Source organism: Oncorhynchus mykiss, chromosome 17, assembly GCF_013265735.2.
Source record: "Oncorhynchus mykiss isolate Arlee chromosome 17, USDA_OmykA_1.1, whole genome shotgun sequence".
Lineage (NCBI taxonomy): Eukaryota > Metazoa > Chordata > Actinopteri > Salmoniformes > Salmonidae > Oncorhynchus > Oncorhynchus mykiss.
Genome location: NC_048581.1, coordinates 79,821,340 through 79,839,337, shown reverse-complemented (window position 1 = coordinate 79,839,337; position 17,998 = coordinate 79,821,340). Strand labels below are relative to the sequence as shown.

At 45.5% G+C, this 17,998-nt stretch overlaps 1 protein-coding gene across 4 annotated transcripts in view; it reads right to left on the bottom strand.

Annotated features, from left to right (window-relative positions):
- The window catches only part of LOC110493268 (voltage-dependent calcium channel subunit alpha-2/delta-2), a 296,498-nt gene that overhangs the window by 4,976 nt on the left and 273,524 nt on the right, over positions 1-17,998 (bottom strand). For 3 of the 4 annotated variants that reach the window (XM_036948226.1, XM_036948227.1, XM_036948228.1), the window contains 15 exons: positions 16,774-16,834; positions 15,666-15,763; positions 15,376-15,466; positions 15,229-15,291; positions 14,859-14,962; positions 14,378-14,476; positions 13,582-13,685; positions 13,440-13,487; positions 8,249-8,320; positions 8,000-8,152; positions 7,349-7,401; positions 7,185-7,240; positions 6,907-7,030; positions 485-594; positions 69-154 (listed from right to left, as the gene is read on the bottom strand). In XM_036948226.1, coding sequence (XP_036804121.1) covers positions 69-154; positions 485-594; positions 6,907-7,030; positions 7,185-7,240; positions 7,349-7,401; positions 8,000-8,152; positions 8,249-8,320; positions 13,440-13,487; positions 13,582-13,685; positions 14,378-14,476; positions 14,859-14,962; positions 15,229-15,291; positions 15,376-15,466; positions 15,666-15,763; positions 16,774-16,834 — 1,322 coding nt within the window. Of the gene's footprint in view, positions 1-68; positions 155-484; positions 595-6,906; positions 7,031-7,184; positions 7,241-7,348; positions 7,402-7,999; positions 8,153-8,248; positions 8,321-13,439; positions 13,488-13,581; positions 13,686-14,377; positions 14,477-14,858; positions 14,963-15,228; positions 15,292-15,375; positions 15,467-15,665; positions 15,764-16,773; positions 16,859-17,998 lie in introns of all 4 variants that reach the window. The other variant, XM_036948229.1, reaches the window with a different exon arrangement.

The window sequence follows — 17,998 nt, the reverse complement described above, 5'->3', positions numbered from 1 at the left end:
AATCTATGCGCATCAGCATATTTACAGTATATGTTTATTGTAGTTGTACAGTCAGTTGTAAGTCTTACAGATAGATTGTAGTCGTAGCATACAGCGGGCCCTTTTCGATACCTCGCTGCACTCATGTCCTCACATGATGGGTTATCCTCCTTGACTGGAAGAGGCGTGGTTAAGGAATGACTCACACTACCTATATAGTCACTCTCCAAGTCTCCATGTGATTACACACACCCGCCCCTATAGCTTCCTCTCCCACAGGTTTATGCCATAAAAAATGTAACACAACGATAAACACTTAATACAGATGCTTTAGTTAGAATAGTCATCAAGGGGTGAACTGGACTGAACCCAAATTTAAATGGTTTGACATTAGCACCAGTCAGTTGAATGTGAAAAGCCACTCTTATAAACAAGTCGATAAAGAGATAAACAAACGAGCGGAGAAGGCTCCCAACAGCAGATGTGTATGTGTTGGCAAGGATACACTCTGTCTCCGCCTGGGACAGTTTCTCCACCTCACAGGTGTTGCAGGGCATCTTCTCTGCCACCACAAACAGCAGGTTGGTGTTGTTTAACCTCTTGGCATGGATCAGCCTACACACAAAGATAGACTGAGTCAACAAACTCTTCTTACAAGTGTCAGATCTTAATTTGACCTATATTGTCAAAGAAAAATAATTCTGCAGCAACAGGATTTGTATGTTTAGTCTATTATGTTGCTTGATTGGTGATTAGGGTATTAGCTGGCCAAAAGTAGGCTACATGAAAAGTGTAATACTGTTTAAATATCTTTGTGTTAGTGTGGGTTTTCAGTGAATTTATGCAAATCATGAAAGATGCAGAAAAATTCTCAGCAATAAAAGAGTTATCAAATTAAGATCCTACAATTTTATATGACAGACTTGTTCACTGTTGGATCAGCTCCATGAGATCGTTTTACTGGGTTCATTTAACTTAAATGAGGTTACTATTTCAGTACTTCTGATGAAATTTCATAAACTTTTAGATTAATTGAGGCAGCGTTTACCAAGCTCGTGACCTCAAGGATTGCACATTTTGGTTTCGCCCTAACACTACACAGCTGATTCAAATGATCAAAGCTTGATGATTAGTTGATTATTTGAATCAGCTGTGTAGTGCTAGGGACAAAACCAAAACGTAATCACCTTGCAGTCCCCAGGACCAAGTTTAGGAAATGCCGCAGGACTATTACTCAACTGCATTTTCCATGAACTACAGTGCATTCGGAAACTATTCAGACCCCTTGATTTTTCCCACGTTTTGTTACATTACAGTCTTATTCATTGATCTACACACAATACCCCATAATGACAAAGCAAAAAACATTTTTTTAATGTTTGCTTTATTAAAAATTTAAAATGCATTTACATAAGTATTCAGAGCTTTTGCTATGAGACTCAAAATTGACCTCTGGTGCATCCTGTTTCCATTGATCATCCTTAAGATGGTTAAACAACTTGATTGGAGTCCACCTGTGGTAAATTCAATTGATTGGATATGATTTGGAAAGGCACTAACCTGTCTACATAAGGTCCCACAGTTGACATTGCATGTCCGAGCAAAAACCAGGCCATGAGGTCGAAGTAATTGTCCATAGAGCTCAGAGACAGGATTATGTCGAGGCACAGATCTGGGAAGGGTACCAAACATTTTTGCAGCATTGAAGGTCCCCAATATCACTGTGGCCTCCATCATTCTTAAGTGGAAGAAGTACGGAACCACCAAGACTCTTCCTAGAGCTGGCCGCCTGGCCAAACTCAGCCATTGGGGGAGAAGGGCCTTGGTCAGGGAGAACCCAATGGAACCCAATAACCCAATGGTCACTGACTGAGCTCCAGACTTCCTCTGTGGAGATGGGAGAACCTTCCAGAAGGACAACCATCTCTGCAGCACTCCACCAATCAGGCCTTTATGGTAGAGTGGCCAGACAGAAGCCACTCCTCAGTAAAAGGCATATGACAGCCCACTTGGAGTTTGCCAAAAGGCACCAAAAGGACTCTGACTATGAGAAACAAGATTCTTTGGTCTGATGAAACCAAGATTGAACTCTTTAGCCTGAATGCCGAACGTCACGTGTGAGAGAAATGACAAGATGATGTTATAATACTGTTATTGCATCAAATGGTTTTATGCAACATAATAAGCGGTTGTTAGAACACTCATGTGTGTGTGTTCTACTGAGGATGGGCCTCTGGGAGATTTAACACTGACAGAAGATGTACGGTGTCTTTGGGTGATAAACCTAAAGAGACCGCATTCCATAGCATTGTAAGGTTCTGCTTTTCTTTTCTTAGTCAACCTCGTGTTCTTTTTCTTTGTGTTCTTGAACATAGCCCTGTTTCTTTGTGTTCTAGAACGAAGCCCTGTCTTTCATTTTTGTTCATTGATTTCACCTGTGTTCATTTCTCACCTGGTCTCATCAAACTGTTAAAATTACGTCTGTGAGTATAACAGAACTGATATGGCAGGCGAAACCCAGAGGACAAAAAAAATAAAAAAATCAGCCTCTCTATTTTCAATGGCTATCACTTTAATTATAAGGCCAAGTCCTCCCAGATTGCAGTTCCTAGGGCTTCCCCTAGATGTCAGTCTTTAGAAAGAGTTCCAGGCTGGTTTTTGGAAAAATTAGCCAGATATTGTAGTTTTTCTAGGTGGCTCCCATTTTGGCTGTAGTGTTTCCAAGCGTGCGGAAGAGAGTTCTTTAGTATTTTTCTCCGGTAAAGACAATAATGATTCTCTGTCTTAAATTTGATCATTTATTTGCATATTAGGGTACCTAAGGTTTGATTCTAAACATTGTTTGACTTGTTTGGAAAAGTTTATTAGTTGCATTTGGGATTCATTTTGTATGCATTTTGATGGAGGGAAACTGGGTGGATTGTTGACTGAAGCGCGGCAGCTAAACTGAGTTTTTATGGATATAAAGAAGGACATTATTGAACAACAGCACCATTTGTGGTGTAACTGGGACCTTTTGGAGTGCCAACAGAAGAAGATCAAAGGTAAGGCATTTTTTCTATCGTTATTTCTGACTTTCGTGTCGCACCTGCCTGGTTGAAATATGTTTTTCATGTATGTGGGGTGCTGTCCTCAGATAATCGCATGGTTTGCTTCCGCCGTGAAGCCTTTTTTAAGTCTGACACCGTGGCTGGATTAACAAGAAGTTAAGCTTTATTTTGATGTAATACACTTGTGATTTTATGAAAGTTAAAAATGTATAATAATGTAGTTTGAATTTCGCGCTTTGCAATTTCACCGGATGTTGGCCAGGTGGGATGCTACCGTCCCACCTGCCCATAAGAAGTTAACCTGCTCCCTTATTAATAAGTGAATAAAGATTTAGTTAAGTATAACTCTGAATTGTGTGATGAGTTTGTCTCTCCTCATTTGATAGTAAAAAAATTAACCACCACACACACCTGGAGGAAACCTGGCACCATCCCTACGGTAAAGCACGGGGGTGGAAGCATCATGCTGTGAGGATGTTTTCAGCAGCAGGTCTGGGATACTAGTCAGGATCGAGGAAAAGATGAATGGAGCAAAGTACAGAGTAGGTTTGATGAAAACCTGCTCCAGAGCGCTCAGGACCTAAGACTGGGGCGAAGGTTCAGCTTCCAACAGCACAATGACCCTAAGCCCACAGCCAAGACAACTTTTTTATTTTGTATTGTATTTAAACTTTATTTAAAACAAGGTAGGCCAGTTGAGAACAAGTTCTAATTTACAACTGCGACCTGGCCAAGATAAAGCAAAAGAGTGGGAAACACAGACAACACAGAGTTGCACATGGAATGAACAAACGTACAGTCAATAACACAATAGAAAAAAATGTATATACAGTGTGTGCAAATGAGGTAAGATCAGGGAGGTAAGGCAATATTGCCGTAGTGGCAAAGTAATTACAATTTAGCAAATAAACACTGGAGTGAAAGATGAATGTGCAAGTAGAGATACTGGGGTGCAAAGGAGCAAAAAACAAAACAATATGGGGATGAGGTAGTTGGATGGCTATTTACAGATGGGCTATGTACAGGTGCAGTGATCTGTAAGCTGCTCTGACAGCTGATGCTTAAAGTTATTGAGGGAGATATGAGTTGTTTGTTCCAGTCATTGGCAGCAGAGAACTGGAAGGAAAGGCGGCCAAAGGAGGAATAGGCTTTGGGGGTGACCAGTAAAATATATCTGCTGGAGCGCGTGCTATGGGTGGGTGCTGCTATGGTGACCAGTGAGCTGAGATAAGGCGGGGTTTTACCTAGCAAAGACTTAAAGATGACCTGGAGCCATTGGGTTTGGCGACGAATATGAAGTGAGGACCAGCCAACGAGATCATACAGGTCACATTGGTGGGTAGTATATGGGGCTTTGGTGACAAAACGGATGGCACTGTGATAGACTGCATCCAAATGACATCGCCGAAGTCAAGGATCGGCAGGATATTCAGTTTTACGAGGTTATGTTCGGCAGCGTGAGTGAAGGATGCTTGGTTGCGAAATAGGAAGCCGATTCCAGATTTAATTTTGGATTGGAGATGCTTAATGTGAGTCTGGAAGGAAAGTTTACAGTCTTACTAGACACCTAGATATTTGTAATTGCCCACATATTCTAAGTCAGAAACGTCCGGAGTAGTAATGCTGGACGGGCGGGCAGGTGCGGGCAGCGATCGGTTGAAGAGCATGAATTTAGTTTAACTTGCAATTAAGAGCAGTTGGAGGCTACGGAAGGAGAGTTGTATGGCATTGAAGCTCGTCTGGTGGTTAGTTAACACAGTGTCCGAAGGGCCAGAAGCATACAGAATGGTGTCGTCTGCATAGAGGTGGATCCGAGAATCACCAGCAGCAAGAGCGACATCATTGATATATACAGAGAAAAAAGTCAGCCCGAGAATTGAACCCTGTGTCAGCCCCATAGAGACTGCCAGAGTACAACAGGCCCTCCGATTTGACACACTGAACTCTGTCTGAGAAGTAGTTGGTGAACCAGGCGAGGCAGTCATTTGAGAAACCAAGGCTGTTGAGTCTGCCGATAAGAATGTGGTGATTGACAGAGTTGAAAGCCTTGGCCAGGTTGATGAATACTGCTGCAGTATTGTCTTTTATTGATGGCGGTTATGATATCGTTTAGGACCTTGAGCGTGGCTGAGGTGCACCCATGACCAGCTCAGAAACCAGATTGCATAGCGGAGAAGGTACGGTGGGATTCGAAATGGTCGGTGATCTGTTTGTTAATTTGGCTTTCGAAGACCTTAGAAAGGCAGGGTAGGATAGATATAGGTCTGTAACAGTTTGGGTCTAGAGTGTCTCCCCTTTGAAGAGGGGGATGACCGCTGCAGCTTTCCAATCTTTGGGTATCTCAGATGATACAAAAGAGAAGTTGAACAGGCTAGTAATAGGGGTTGCAACAATTGCGGCGGATAATTTTAGAAAGAGAGGGTCCAGATTGTCTAGCCCAGCTGATTTGTAGGGGTCCATATTTTGCAACTCTTTTAGAATATCATCTATCTCGATTTGGGTGAAGCAGAAATGGGGGAAGTTTGGGCAAGTTGCTGTGGGGGGTGCAGAGCTGTTGACCGGGGTAGGGGTAGCCAGGTGGAAAGCATGGCCAGCCGTAGAAAAATGCTTATTGAAATTCTCAAATATCGTGGATTTATCGGTGGTGACAGTGTTTCCTAGCCTCAGTGCAGTGGGCAGCTGGGAGGAAGTGCTCTTATTCTCCATGGACTTTACAGTGTCCCAGAACTTTTGGCGTTTGTGCTACAGGATGCAAATTTCTGGTTGAAAAAGCTAGCCTTTGCTTTCCTAACTGCCTGTGTATATTGTATAACTTCCCTGAAAAGTTTCAAATCGTGGGGGATATTCGATGCTAATGCAGTACCCCACAGGATGTTTTTGTGCTGGTCAACGGCAGTCAGATCTGGAGTGAACTAAGGGCTATATCTGTTCCTGGTTCAACATTTTTTGAATGGTGCATGCTTATTTAAGATGGTGAGGAAAGCACTTTTAAAGAATAACCAGGCATCTTCTACTGATGGAATGAGGTCAACATCCTTCCAGGATAACCGGGCCAGGTCGATTAGAAAGGCCTGCTTGCTGAAGTGTTTTAGGGAGCGTTTGGCAGTGATAAAGGGGTGGTCGTTTGACCGCGGACCCATTACGGACGCAGGCAATGTGGCAGTGATCGCTGAGATCCTGGTTGAAGACAGCAGAGGTGTATTTAGAGGGCAGGTTGGTTAGGATGATATCTATGAGGGTGCCCGTGTTTACAGATTTGGGGTTGTACCTGGTAGGTTCATTGATAATTTGTGTGAGATTGAGGGCATCTAGTTTAGATTGTAGGACGGCCGGGATGTTAAGCATGTCCTAGTTTAGGTCACCTAACTGTACGAGCTCTGACGATAGATGGGGGGCAATCAATTCACATATGCAGGAATGAACCCGATTGAACATCTCTGGAGAGACCGGAAAATAGCTGTGCAGCGACGCTCCCCATCCAACCTGACAGAGTGAGAGGATCTGCAGAGAGAATGGGAGAAACTCCCCAAATACAGGTGTGCCGAGCTTGTAACTTCATACCAAGAAGACTTGAGGTTGTAATCGCTGCCAAAGGTGCTTCAACAGAGTACTGAGTAAACAGTCTGAATACTTATGTAAATGTGATATTTCATATCTTTTAATTTTTTATACATTTGCAAACATTTATAAAATCCTGTTTTTGCTTTGTCATTATGGGGTATTGTGTGCAGATTGACGAGGAAAAAAAGCAATTTAATCTATTTTAGAATAATGCTGTAACGTAACAAAATGTGTAAAAGGTCAATGGGTCTGAGTACTTTCTGCACTGTATGTTGGTGTGTGTTTGTATGAGTTGTACGTGGAGAGTAAAAGCTACCTGGAACAGTTGCCACAGTCTTGCAGGATGTCATAGGAGCTGTTGATGTTAGTGAAGTAGAACTGAGTCTGTATCGTCACACAGCTGGTCTCTCTGGAGTCCATCCCCTCTGCCTCCACCTCATCTACAGCACACAGACATAGACAAATACATATTGATGTGGACACAGATAATCAGTCTAGTGTTGCAATCACTGTCCTTCATAAAAAAAACATATATATAGAACAGTGATATAACATTACTCTGCAGAAACCACAATATCTCGACTTTGTACTCACCTGTGACAAACCAACTGTGGTAGGCCATTCCATAGAGCAGCTGCTGAAATAGGGACCTGGGTGGAAAGGGAGATTGTTTAAAGGATGTTGGTAGTGCAAATATGTGGCTCTGTTTAAGTAGTGTGTGTTTCAGGCAACAGTATTCTTGTATTCTCTGGTCTTACCAGGCAGCTGCTGATGACCACCAGGCCAGGTTCACAAAGTCTGCAATGGTGGGCTGATGGGACAGAGAAAGAAGGGGACACATAAACACAAGGACATTGCCTGTTCTCCGTTTTAAATTAGCTAGCTAAGCATTCATTCATCCATTATTACAGAAGGGTGATAGTCGTGTCTTATTTTGTATTTTTTTGTATTTTACCCCCCTTTTCTCCCCAACTTTGTTCTTGTCTCATCGCTGCAACTCCCCAACAGGCTCGGGAGGCAAAGGTCGAGTTATGCATCCTGCCAAACCAAGCTTCTTAACACGCGCCCGCTTAACCCGGAAGCCAGCTGCACCAATGTGTCGGAGGAAACACTGTTCAACTGATGACCACAGTCAGCCTGCAGGTGCCCGGCCCACCACAAGGAGTCACTAAAGCACAAGGAGCCAAGTAAAGCCCCACTGGCCGAACCATCCCCTAACCTGGACGACGCTGGGCCAATTGTGCGCCGCCCTAGGGGACTCCCGATTAAGGCCGGATGTGATACAGCCCGGGATCAAACCTGGGTCTGTAGTGACGTCACTAGCACTGCGATGCAGTGCCTTAGACCGCTGCACCACTTGGGAGGCCCGATAGCCGTGTCTTTTATTGTTGAATGTGTGAAGTCCTTACCACAAAAACTCCTCTTGGTGCAGCTCCGGTGTTGCTGCTTGGCACGGGGTCACACACAGACTGGTAGTCAAAGGACTGCTTCCGGTTGTAAAAGGAGTTGTTGTAGAGAGCATGCATCAGGTAGGGGTCCACCTCACTGAAGAACATGCCAATCTGTGGAAGAGAGGAAACAGAATTATACAACATGCCCCTAAGTCAAGGATAGACTGGGTTCAATAAAGCTTTGTAGTAACTGTCAGGACATGTCACCTTGTTCCAGTGATCCTTCTGATTGGACATGATCAGGAAACCACCGTCATCCACCAGGTAACAAAGAAGGTCCTGCATGGACAGGCGCAGATGGACAACCATGATGACATGAGACCCCAACTGTTAGTCTGTTTAACTCTCAACTATGTCTTAGCTTCATGAGTATAGTACCATTGAAAACATGATAGTAGCATTGTTCACAGTGGTGTAGTGATGCCTGGAGAAGTGAGTATACTCAAATCTAGCCCCCCCAAAAAAATCGTACACGACCCTCCCTGTGAAAAGAATTATATGAGAAACATTGAAAAATCCCATATTGATCTTTCAGTCAGGCCAAACCAAAATGTACTGTGCAAGTAGGCTAATAGTAGCCCTACCATTGAAACAGATACATCAGGCGGTCAACTGAGTCAATTAAGTCACACTTGTTTAATAGAAAAACAAGAACATTTGATGTTCCAAGTCCACAACAATGCTTAAACCACACCATGAGATTAATTTTGAGGTCTAGGGAAAATGTAGTTACCCTTTAATTCAAGTGCCAGGCACCTAGCACTGTTGTTTGATTAGTGGTGTTTCTGTAGCATGTGAGATGAAGTTTGTAAAACAAATGGCCACTGGATTGATGCAAATAATGATGATATAATTCTGCCAGGTAGACATAGGCTAGTTAACATTTAATTGAGAAGGTTTTTTGGAAAGCCTTTCCATCTACCAGAAGACAGTTTGTCAAACCTAGATTTGTTTCACCCGTCCTTGTGATTGTCTCCACCCCCCTCCAGGTGTCGCCCATCTTCCCCTGTGTATTTACAGTTGAAGTCGGAAGTTTACATACACTTTTTCAACCACTCCAAAAATGTCTATAGTTTCGGCAAGTCCGTTAGGACATCTACTTTGTGCAAGACACAAGTCATTTTCCAACAATTGTTTACAGACAGATTATTTCTGTAATGGCTTTCTTCCTGGGAAGGAGAGGCGGACCAAAACGTAGCGTAGTTATAGTTCATGTTTTTTTAATAAGAAAACATGAACATAATACAAAACAATAAACGTGGCAAAACCAAAACAGCCCTATCTGGTGCAACAAACACAAAGACAGGAAACAACCACCCACAAAACCCAACACAAAACAGGCTACCTAAATATTGTTCCCAATCAGAGACAATGACTAACACCTGCCTCTGATTGAGAACCATATAAGGCCAAACATAGAAATAGACAAACTAGACACACAACATAGAATTCCCCACCCAGCTCACGTCCTGACCAACACTAAAACAAGGAAAACACAAAAGAACTATGGTCAGAACGTGACAGTACCCCCCCCCCCCCCAACCTAAACCTATAGGGGAGGGTCTAGGTGGGCATCTGTCCGTGGTGGCGGCTCTGGCGCTGGACATGGACCCCACTCCATCATAGTCTTTGTCCACCTCCTTAACGTCCCTTGAGTGGCGACCCTCACCGCCGACCTTGGCCTAGTAACCCTAACGAAGGGCCCCACTGGACTGAGGGGTGCATCATTACTGAGGAAGCTCAGGACTGAGAGATAGCTCAGGCAGGTTGACGGCTCTGGCGGATCCTGGCTGACTGGCGGCTCTGGCGGATCTGGAAGATCCTGGCTGACTGGCGGCTCTGGAAGATCTGGAAGATCCTGGCTGACTGGAGGCTCTGGCGGATCTGGAAGATCCTGGCTGACTGGCGGCTCTGGCGGATCTGGAAGATCCTGGCGGCTCTGGCAGATCTGGAAGATCCTGGCTGACTGGCGGCTCTGGCAGATCTGGAAGATCCTGGCTGACTGGCGGCTCTGGACAGGCGGGAGACTCTAGCAGCTCTGGACAGGCGGGAGACTCTAGCAGCTCTGGACAGGCGGGAGACTCTAGCAGCTCTGGACAGGCGGGAGACTCTAGCAGCTCTGGACAGGCGGGAGACTCTAGCAGCTCTGGACAGGCGGGAGACTCTAGCAGCTCTGGACAGGCGGGAGACTCTAGCAACTCTGGACAGGCGGGAGACTCTAGCAACTCTGGACAGGCGGGAGACTCTAGCAGCTCTGGACAGGCGGGAGACTCTAGCAGCTCTGGACAGGCGGGAGACTCTAGCAGCTCTGGACAGGCGGGAGACTAGCAGCTCTGGACAGGCGGGAGACTCTAGCAGCTCTGGACAGGCGGGACGCACTGTAGGCCTGGTGCGTGGTGCCGGCACTGGTGGTACTGGGCCGAGGACAAGCACCTCAGGGCGAGTGCGGGGAGGAGAAACAGGGAGCAGTGGGCTCTGGACACGCACAGGAAGCCTGGTGCGGGGGGCTGCCACCGGAGGGCTGGTGCGTGTAGGTGGCACTGGATAGACCGGACCGTGCAGGCGCACTGGAGATCTTGAGCACCGAGCCTACCCAACCTTACCTGGTTGAATGCTCCCGGTCGCCCTGTCAGTACGGCGAGGTGGAATAGCCCGCACTGGGCTGTGCAGGCGAACCGGGGACACCATGCGCAAGGCTGGTGCCATGCACGCCGGCCCAAGGAGACGCACTGGAAACCAGATGCGTAGAGCCGGCTTCATGGCACCTGGCTCGAGGCCCACTCTAGCCCGGCCGATACGAGGAGCTGGTATGTACCACACCGGGCTATGCACCCACACTGGGGACACTGTGCGCTCCACAGCATAACACAGTGCCTTCCCGGTCTCTCTCGCCCTCCGGTAAGCACAGGAAGTTGGCGCAGGTCTCCTACCTGGCTTCGCCATACTTCCTGTGTGCCCCATCCCCAATACATTTTTTGGGGCTGTCTCTCGGGCTTCCTTGCCAGCCGTGTTCCCTCGTATCACCGGTTCCCCTCTCCAGCTGCCCCTGCTCTCCTAGCTGCCTCCACCTGTTCCCATGGGAGGCGATCCTTTCCCGCCAAGATCTCCTCCCATGTATAGCAACCCTTGCCTTCCAACACGTCCTCCCATGTCCATTCCTCCTTGCACTGCTCCTGCTGCCTGTCACCACGCCGCTTGGTCCTGTTGTGGTGGGTGGTTCTGTAACGGCTTTCTTCCTGGGAAGGAGAGGCGGACCAAAACGCAGCGTGGCTATAGTTCATGTTTTTTAATAAGAAACCATGAACATAATACAAAACAATAAATGTGGCAAAACCGAAACAGCCCTATTGGAGGTGTACCTGTGGATATATTTCAAGGCCTACCTTCAAACTCAGTGCCTCTTTGCTTGACATCATGGGACAATCAAAAGAAATCAACCAAGACCTCAGAAAAAAAGTAGACCTGGTACTGAAGGTACCACGTTCATCTGTACAAACAATAGTACGCAAGTATAAACACCATGGACCGCTCAGGAAGGAGATGCTTTCTGTCTCCTAGAGATGAACGTACTTTGGTGCGAAAAGTGCAAATCAATCCCAGAACAACAGCAAAGGATCTTGTGAACATGCTGAGCAAACGGGTACAAAAGTATCTAAATCCACAGTAAAACGAGTCATATATCGACATAACCTGAAAGGCCGCTCAGCAAGGAAGAAGCCACTTCTCCAAAACCACCATAAAAAAACAGACTATGGTTTGCAACTGCACATGGGGACAAAGATCATACTTTTTGGAGAAATGTCCTCTGGTCTGATGAAACAAAAATAGAACTGTTTGGCCATAATGACCATCGTTAAGGGGGAGAAAGGGGGAGGCCTGCAAGCCGAAGAAAACCATCCCAACCGTGAAGCACAGGGGTGGCAGCATCATGCTGTGGGGGTGGTTTGCTGCAGGAGGGACTGGTGCACTTTACAAAATAGATGGGAAAATGATGTTTATATATTGAAGGAACATCTCAAGACATCAGTCAGGAGGTTAAAGCTTGGTTGCAAACGGGTCTTCCAAATGGACAATGACCCCAAGCATACTTCCAAAGTTGTGGCAAAATGGCTTAAGGACAACAAAGTCAAGGTATTGGAGTGGCCATCGCAAAGCCCTGCCCTCAATCCCATAGAAAGTTTGATGGCAGAACTGAAAAAGTGTGTGCGAGCAAGGAGGCCAACAAACCTGGCTGTTACACCAGCTCTGTCAGGAGGAATGGGCCAAAATTCACCCAACTTATTGTGGGAAGCTTGTGGAAGGCTACCAGAAACATTTGACCCAAGTTAAACAATTTAAAGGCAATGCTACCAAACACTAATTGAGTGTATGTAAACTTCTGACCCACTGGGAATGTGATGAAAGAAATAAAAGCCTAAATAAATAATTCTATCTACTATTATTCTGACATTTCACATTCTTAAAATGAAGTGGTGATCCTAACTGACCTAAGACAGGGAATTTTTACTCGTATTAAACGTCAGGAGTTGTGAAAAACAGAGTTTAAATGTATTTGACTAAGGTGTATGTAAACTTCCGACTTCAACTCTATACCTGTTGCCAGTTCGTCTTGTTTGTCAAGTCAACCAGCGTTTTTCACAGTCTCTCTTTTTCTTGCCCTCCTGGTTTTGACCCTTGCCTATCCTGACTCTGAGCCTGCCTGCCTGACCACTCTGCCTGCCCCTGACCCCGAGCCTGCCTGCCTGACCACTCTGCCTGCCCCTGACCCCGAGCCTGCCTGCCATCCGGTACTGTTGTCCCACCTCTGGTTTACTGACCCCTGCCTGCCTTGACCTGTCTATTGCCTGCCCCTGTTGGAATATTAAACGATTGTCAATTCGACGTGTCTGCATCTGGGTCTTACGTTGATTCCTGATAACCAAGGCCTATCATAAGCATCACTATCTATTAACTGTTCCTTAATTGTTTGAAACCTGGATGTTGGAGGCAATTATTTTAAGGCATTATCCTAGTCATATTATCAACCCATGATAGTTGCATCTTTAGATCTCCCCTCTCAACATTTCGAAGGAATATTTCCATCTCTGTCCATGAAACCGATCGCATGTGTGGTGAGCATTTTAGAATGGTGTTTTCCAACCAATTGCATTTTTGCAACATTCACACTGTTCTCGTGTGCACATTGCTGTATTGAAAATGTGAAGAAATAATAGTTTATCAACATTTTAAGCTAAACAGCATTATTAATTGATTCGGCGTATACCTACACTACACTACTTTGATAAGCATCCTGGGGATTAAGAAGTGAGTATACGCAATGCCCACTGAAAAATAAATGGGTACTCGGCATATACCTGCGTATATCCTCCAATACACCACTGATTATTCTTTATCTTACTTCGCTGTTGGCTTCACAGTCCATCTCACAGCCACTGGTTGGTCCACACTGTCAAAAACAAATCATCATCAACGATAAGCAAAAAACACATTTCATATGCTTGTGTGTGGGTTTAATTCCTGGTTGTCCTTATGTTTGTTACCGTTTGTTGGACTTGGCGGTTGTCACTTGTTGGACTTGTTTGGTTGCTAGCCAGGATCTTGAATTTGTCCACCCAGGCCTCAAGGTCCAGCTTTACGCCAACCACTAGTCATACACAGAGGGAGAGACATTGAGATATACCCAAAGAAATGAGAGAGAAGGGGAGAGCGTGCGATAGAGAGAGAGAAAGAGAGAGAGAGAGATATATTCCTCCTACCAGGAGAAATATATTTCCCCCCAATACCTACTTCAGACGTACTCTCTTAATTTGAACATGATAATAATCCTGCAGCAACAGGAAATGTGAATTAGTATGTGGATTATAATTAATGGACATTTTTGTAGGTGTTGATATATTTTTCGTTAGTCTGAAAATACTAAAGTGGAAATAACAAACTTTATAAGCCTTTTTACACCTCGAATACACTACAATTTACATTTCCTGCTGTGCAAGAAAGTTCTCTGCGACAACAAAGTGATCAAATTAAGATCCTAAATCCTGCAGTGGATTAACACGTCATACTACCCCATACTATCCCCCAGTAGAGTAACTAACAGTACTACTCATCATGCCTCTGTAAAGGACGTCACACTGCTTGCTTAGCAAGTACCACTTCCTACCGATTTGGCTAATATCTGCCTTGCCAGCACACGTGACCACCCTCCTGAAATGTTTTACCAGTCGGCGCCACGCGAAAAGTTAGCTGTGCAGTGTTGCAAGTGGGGACACTTCAGGCTGAGGAAGTTTTACACATTGCCATGTGCTACACCTCCAACAATGCTAATGAACCCTTCACCTGCAGGTTTGATGGTTTTCCCTCCCACTGTGATCTCCACTGCAGTGCTGACCAGGATTCCTATGGTGTCGTTCTCTGGGTTCAGCAGCTCATCATTCACTTCATGGGAGAATAATGAGAAGGAGGGAGGGAGGGAGGGAGGGAGGGAGGGAGGGAGGGAGGGAGGGAGGGAGGGAGGGAGGGAGGGAGGGAGGGAGGGAGGGAGGGAGAGGCAGGAAGGAAGGAAGGAATGGAGGAGAGATGGATGGAGGGAGGAAGGGAGGAGGGAGGAGGGAGGGAAGAGGGATGGAGGAGGGAGGAGGGATGGAGGAGGGAGGGAGGAGGGTTGGGGAAGGATGGGGAAGGATGGAGGAGGAAGGAGGGAGGGAGGGAGGAGGGACAGAGGAAGGGAGTCAATAACAATAAATCAACAGAACAGATACCATAAAGACTTTAGTAGTACAGTAGTGTCTGGGTGGAGGTGAGACAGATGATGACTCACCGGTGCGATAAGGCGCTCTGAAGATGTAGCCCTTGTTGTCCAGACTGCGGCGGTAATAGCTGGCATTAAAAGGCTCAGGGTCCTCTTCCCAGGTCTCAGCAGCCCTGAGGATCAGCACAACATTAAAACTCACGGACAGAGCCAGGGCCAGACACTAACAAACTGTAAGGTACACTGGCAGATACCTTGGTCCTAGCTATCCTGGATATTTAATTCCAGTTTATATGTTTACAAGCACAAAAAGTAATTTGGATACGTTTATGCACTTGACTTTGGTCCAATGTTTGGGAGGCTTTACATGCACATCCAATGTACTCTAATACCTACAACTTTGAAGAAAGGTTGGGTGGTAGATTAAGACTGGACTCACTTGTTGGGAAACACTCTTGTAATCCCTCCGTCTGTTGCAGCAAACACTGCCAGAAAGCCATAGCTGCAACAGAACAGGAGAGTGAGAATACAGGAAGTACCCAGACACCGGAGATAACACATAGTACACATGCAGTCCTCTACTCACGTGGTGAGGTCTTTGGTCTTCCACACCTTCTCCACCAGCTGTCTGATGATGCCAGTGTCGAGGATGAGGTTATGAAGGAGCAGGTTGTCACCTGGGTTAGACCACAGTGAGAAGGGGACATGCTTTAGGAGGCATTGTGATTGACAGCAAATTGTTGATTCTGACTGTGCATTTAAATACTGTGTATAGCTGTCAAATGTAAACAATGAGAATTCTGATCATGCCATTACATTCCTACAAGTGGTGAGGTTACTGTAAGAAGAGGGAACTGGAGAGACGGAGGGACTCACATTGTTTGGAGTCAGGTGTCACCTTCTCCATGAGAGCGATGAAGTTGAGCAGGAACTCAGTGTTGTTGTTGGAGAGCTCTAGCTCGTTGCAGTATTCCCTGAGGACAGTCAGCGGCAGCATTTTTTTTTTTGACCCATAAACAGTTGAGAACTTCTCATATTCTCATATTCCCTGAGCGGGTATATGGACAGCTCTTATTTACAATACCCAGATGCACATTCCCAAACACTCTCACAGCACATAAACCCATAGAAACTCATACGCATGCATGTCCTGAGGCTGTCAGGATATTCAAACATGTCTACGAGACAGACTGTCAAGAGTGAAATATGGAGTGAAGGGCTGGTGAACGCAACACACTGGCAGCAGACAGAGTGAGTGTACTTGTCAGTCTTTCAGCATGGAGCTGGGAGCTTTACAGGATGAAGGTCTGATCATGACAAAAAGAAAACATGCAAAGGGGGATTTCATTCACCTTTTATACACATTATACTGTAAATCTTTATTTACTTCAAGTAGGTATTCTCAAGATGACATACTGTATTCATACTGCAGTCACAAACACACCTTGGAATATGCATTCACACAAAACCATGCAGCACCAACTGGCGACATGCAAAGGATGTGAGGTAGCACAGGAATAGTTCTGGGGGCAGGGAGGGTACGTTTTGGGATGGGAGGGGTTACTTTGGGGCAGGAGGCGAGAAGGGTTGAATGCACTGAAATTCCAAAAAAGTAGACTATATAAATTCTGTTGTCAGAAACGGTAAAAAACAAAAACACAAGTGTCGTCGGACTCCTAACTTTGTCAACAAAGAACGCACAAAGTCAAACCATGATATGAGAAAACCCACAGCAATGACACTACAACAAAATGATCAACGGCACAGTCTTGAACACCACAAGAAAATAAATGTGAGGTGTGACTGACAATAACAAATGACTAGTGGCTGAGGTGATTTCTTGGTGTGACGTTAAGTGTTGGGGGTTGAAGGAAGGTGGTGGAAGTGAACAACTGAGTAATGTTGTGGGCTGAAGGTGGTGGAGACACTACAGTGAGGACCATCAAAACAAATGGGAAGACAGCAAGCATTCACACAGGGCTACCTGGGAGCTATGAATACATGTCCTTCAGACTCAAAACTGTTTGGCAGCAGAGATTCAAAATCTGCAACAGAAAGGGGAAGATTATCTGGGAAGAGCCATGAGCAGAGCAGTGGGGGGTTCTGGGTACACAGCGGCTGTTCTTCAGGGGTGCAGGGAACGCGGAAGGGAGTTACCATAGCAACACCAAAGAGGAATCATGGGGGATACACCAGCGTTAGCCAATATGGTGCCTCAAATGCAACCTGACTCTGCCCAGCACTCACTTCTTTCTCATTTTCCACTTTAGTTTATTACCATTGAAAAATCATAATCAGATGAATCCAGCCATTTTGATTTCAAGTTAATTGTTCTTTTTTTATGTCGGAGAACTGACTTCCATCACACATCATGAGGGGAAGTGAGTTCTCAGACAGATAAACCCATAATGAGTGCATTTCACAGGCAGGCATCAACATGGCCAACTATTGCAGGGGGAGGTGGGTGGCGCAGGGGTCCCGATGGAAGTGGTCATCCCTCAGACTGGCAGGGGACACGACACCAAGAGACACACAATCAGGGGGAAATGCATTGCATTGTGAAGGGCATATCAAGGGGCAACTTGCTTTATCTCTAGTACACTAACCTTATTCATTTTCATTCAGATGTAAAAGTTAGATGTATCTATGAGTCTCTTAATTAAACACTGTAATATATCTGCTTTTATCAGACATCGTTTACATTTTAGATAATCTCTATAAAAGTAGAGAAAGTAGATGACAAGTAGATGATACATATACATATTTGAAAACTGATTAATTGACTGCAGTGCCCAGGTAGTGTTGCACCCACAATGCCGTGCACATCCGGGTCATGTTTTTTTTGTTTTTGAGGAGGAGGTAGAGGGCTGTTCCCCCAGCAGTCTGAGGACTGATGGGGGAGGAGGGAGACAAGCTGATGGAGACAGGGGTTACAGAGGGACGACACACGAGGCAGGCGCCACGGGGCGCTCTGCCACGTACCCAACAACATGAGAGGACCAGGGTGACCCACAGTGTGGCCCTAAAGAGATCCGTCAGCAGCACTAGCTGACACGGAGAGGGACAATATTGGTTGAGCTAACTAACACAGTCTGTTGTTCAGGTGTCAACTTCATTAAAGCTAACATGCTAATAACCTTAGTTATGCTAACATGGGGATTTAATCACCTGAGCTTAAACAGCTTGGCTACAATGCCGGTGGCCTTAGT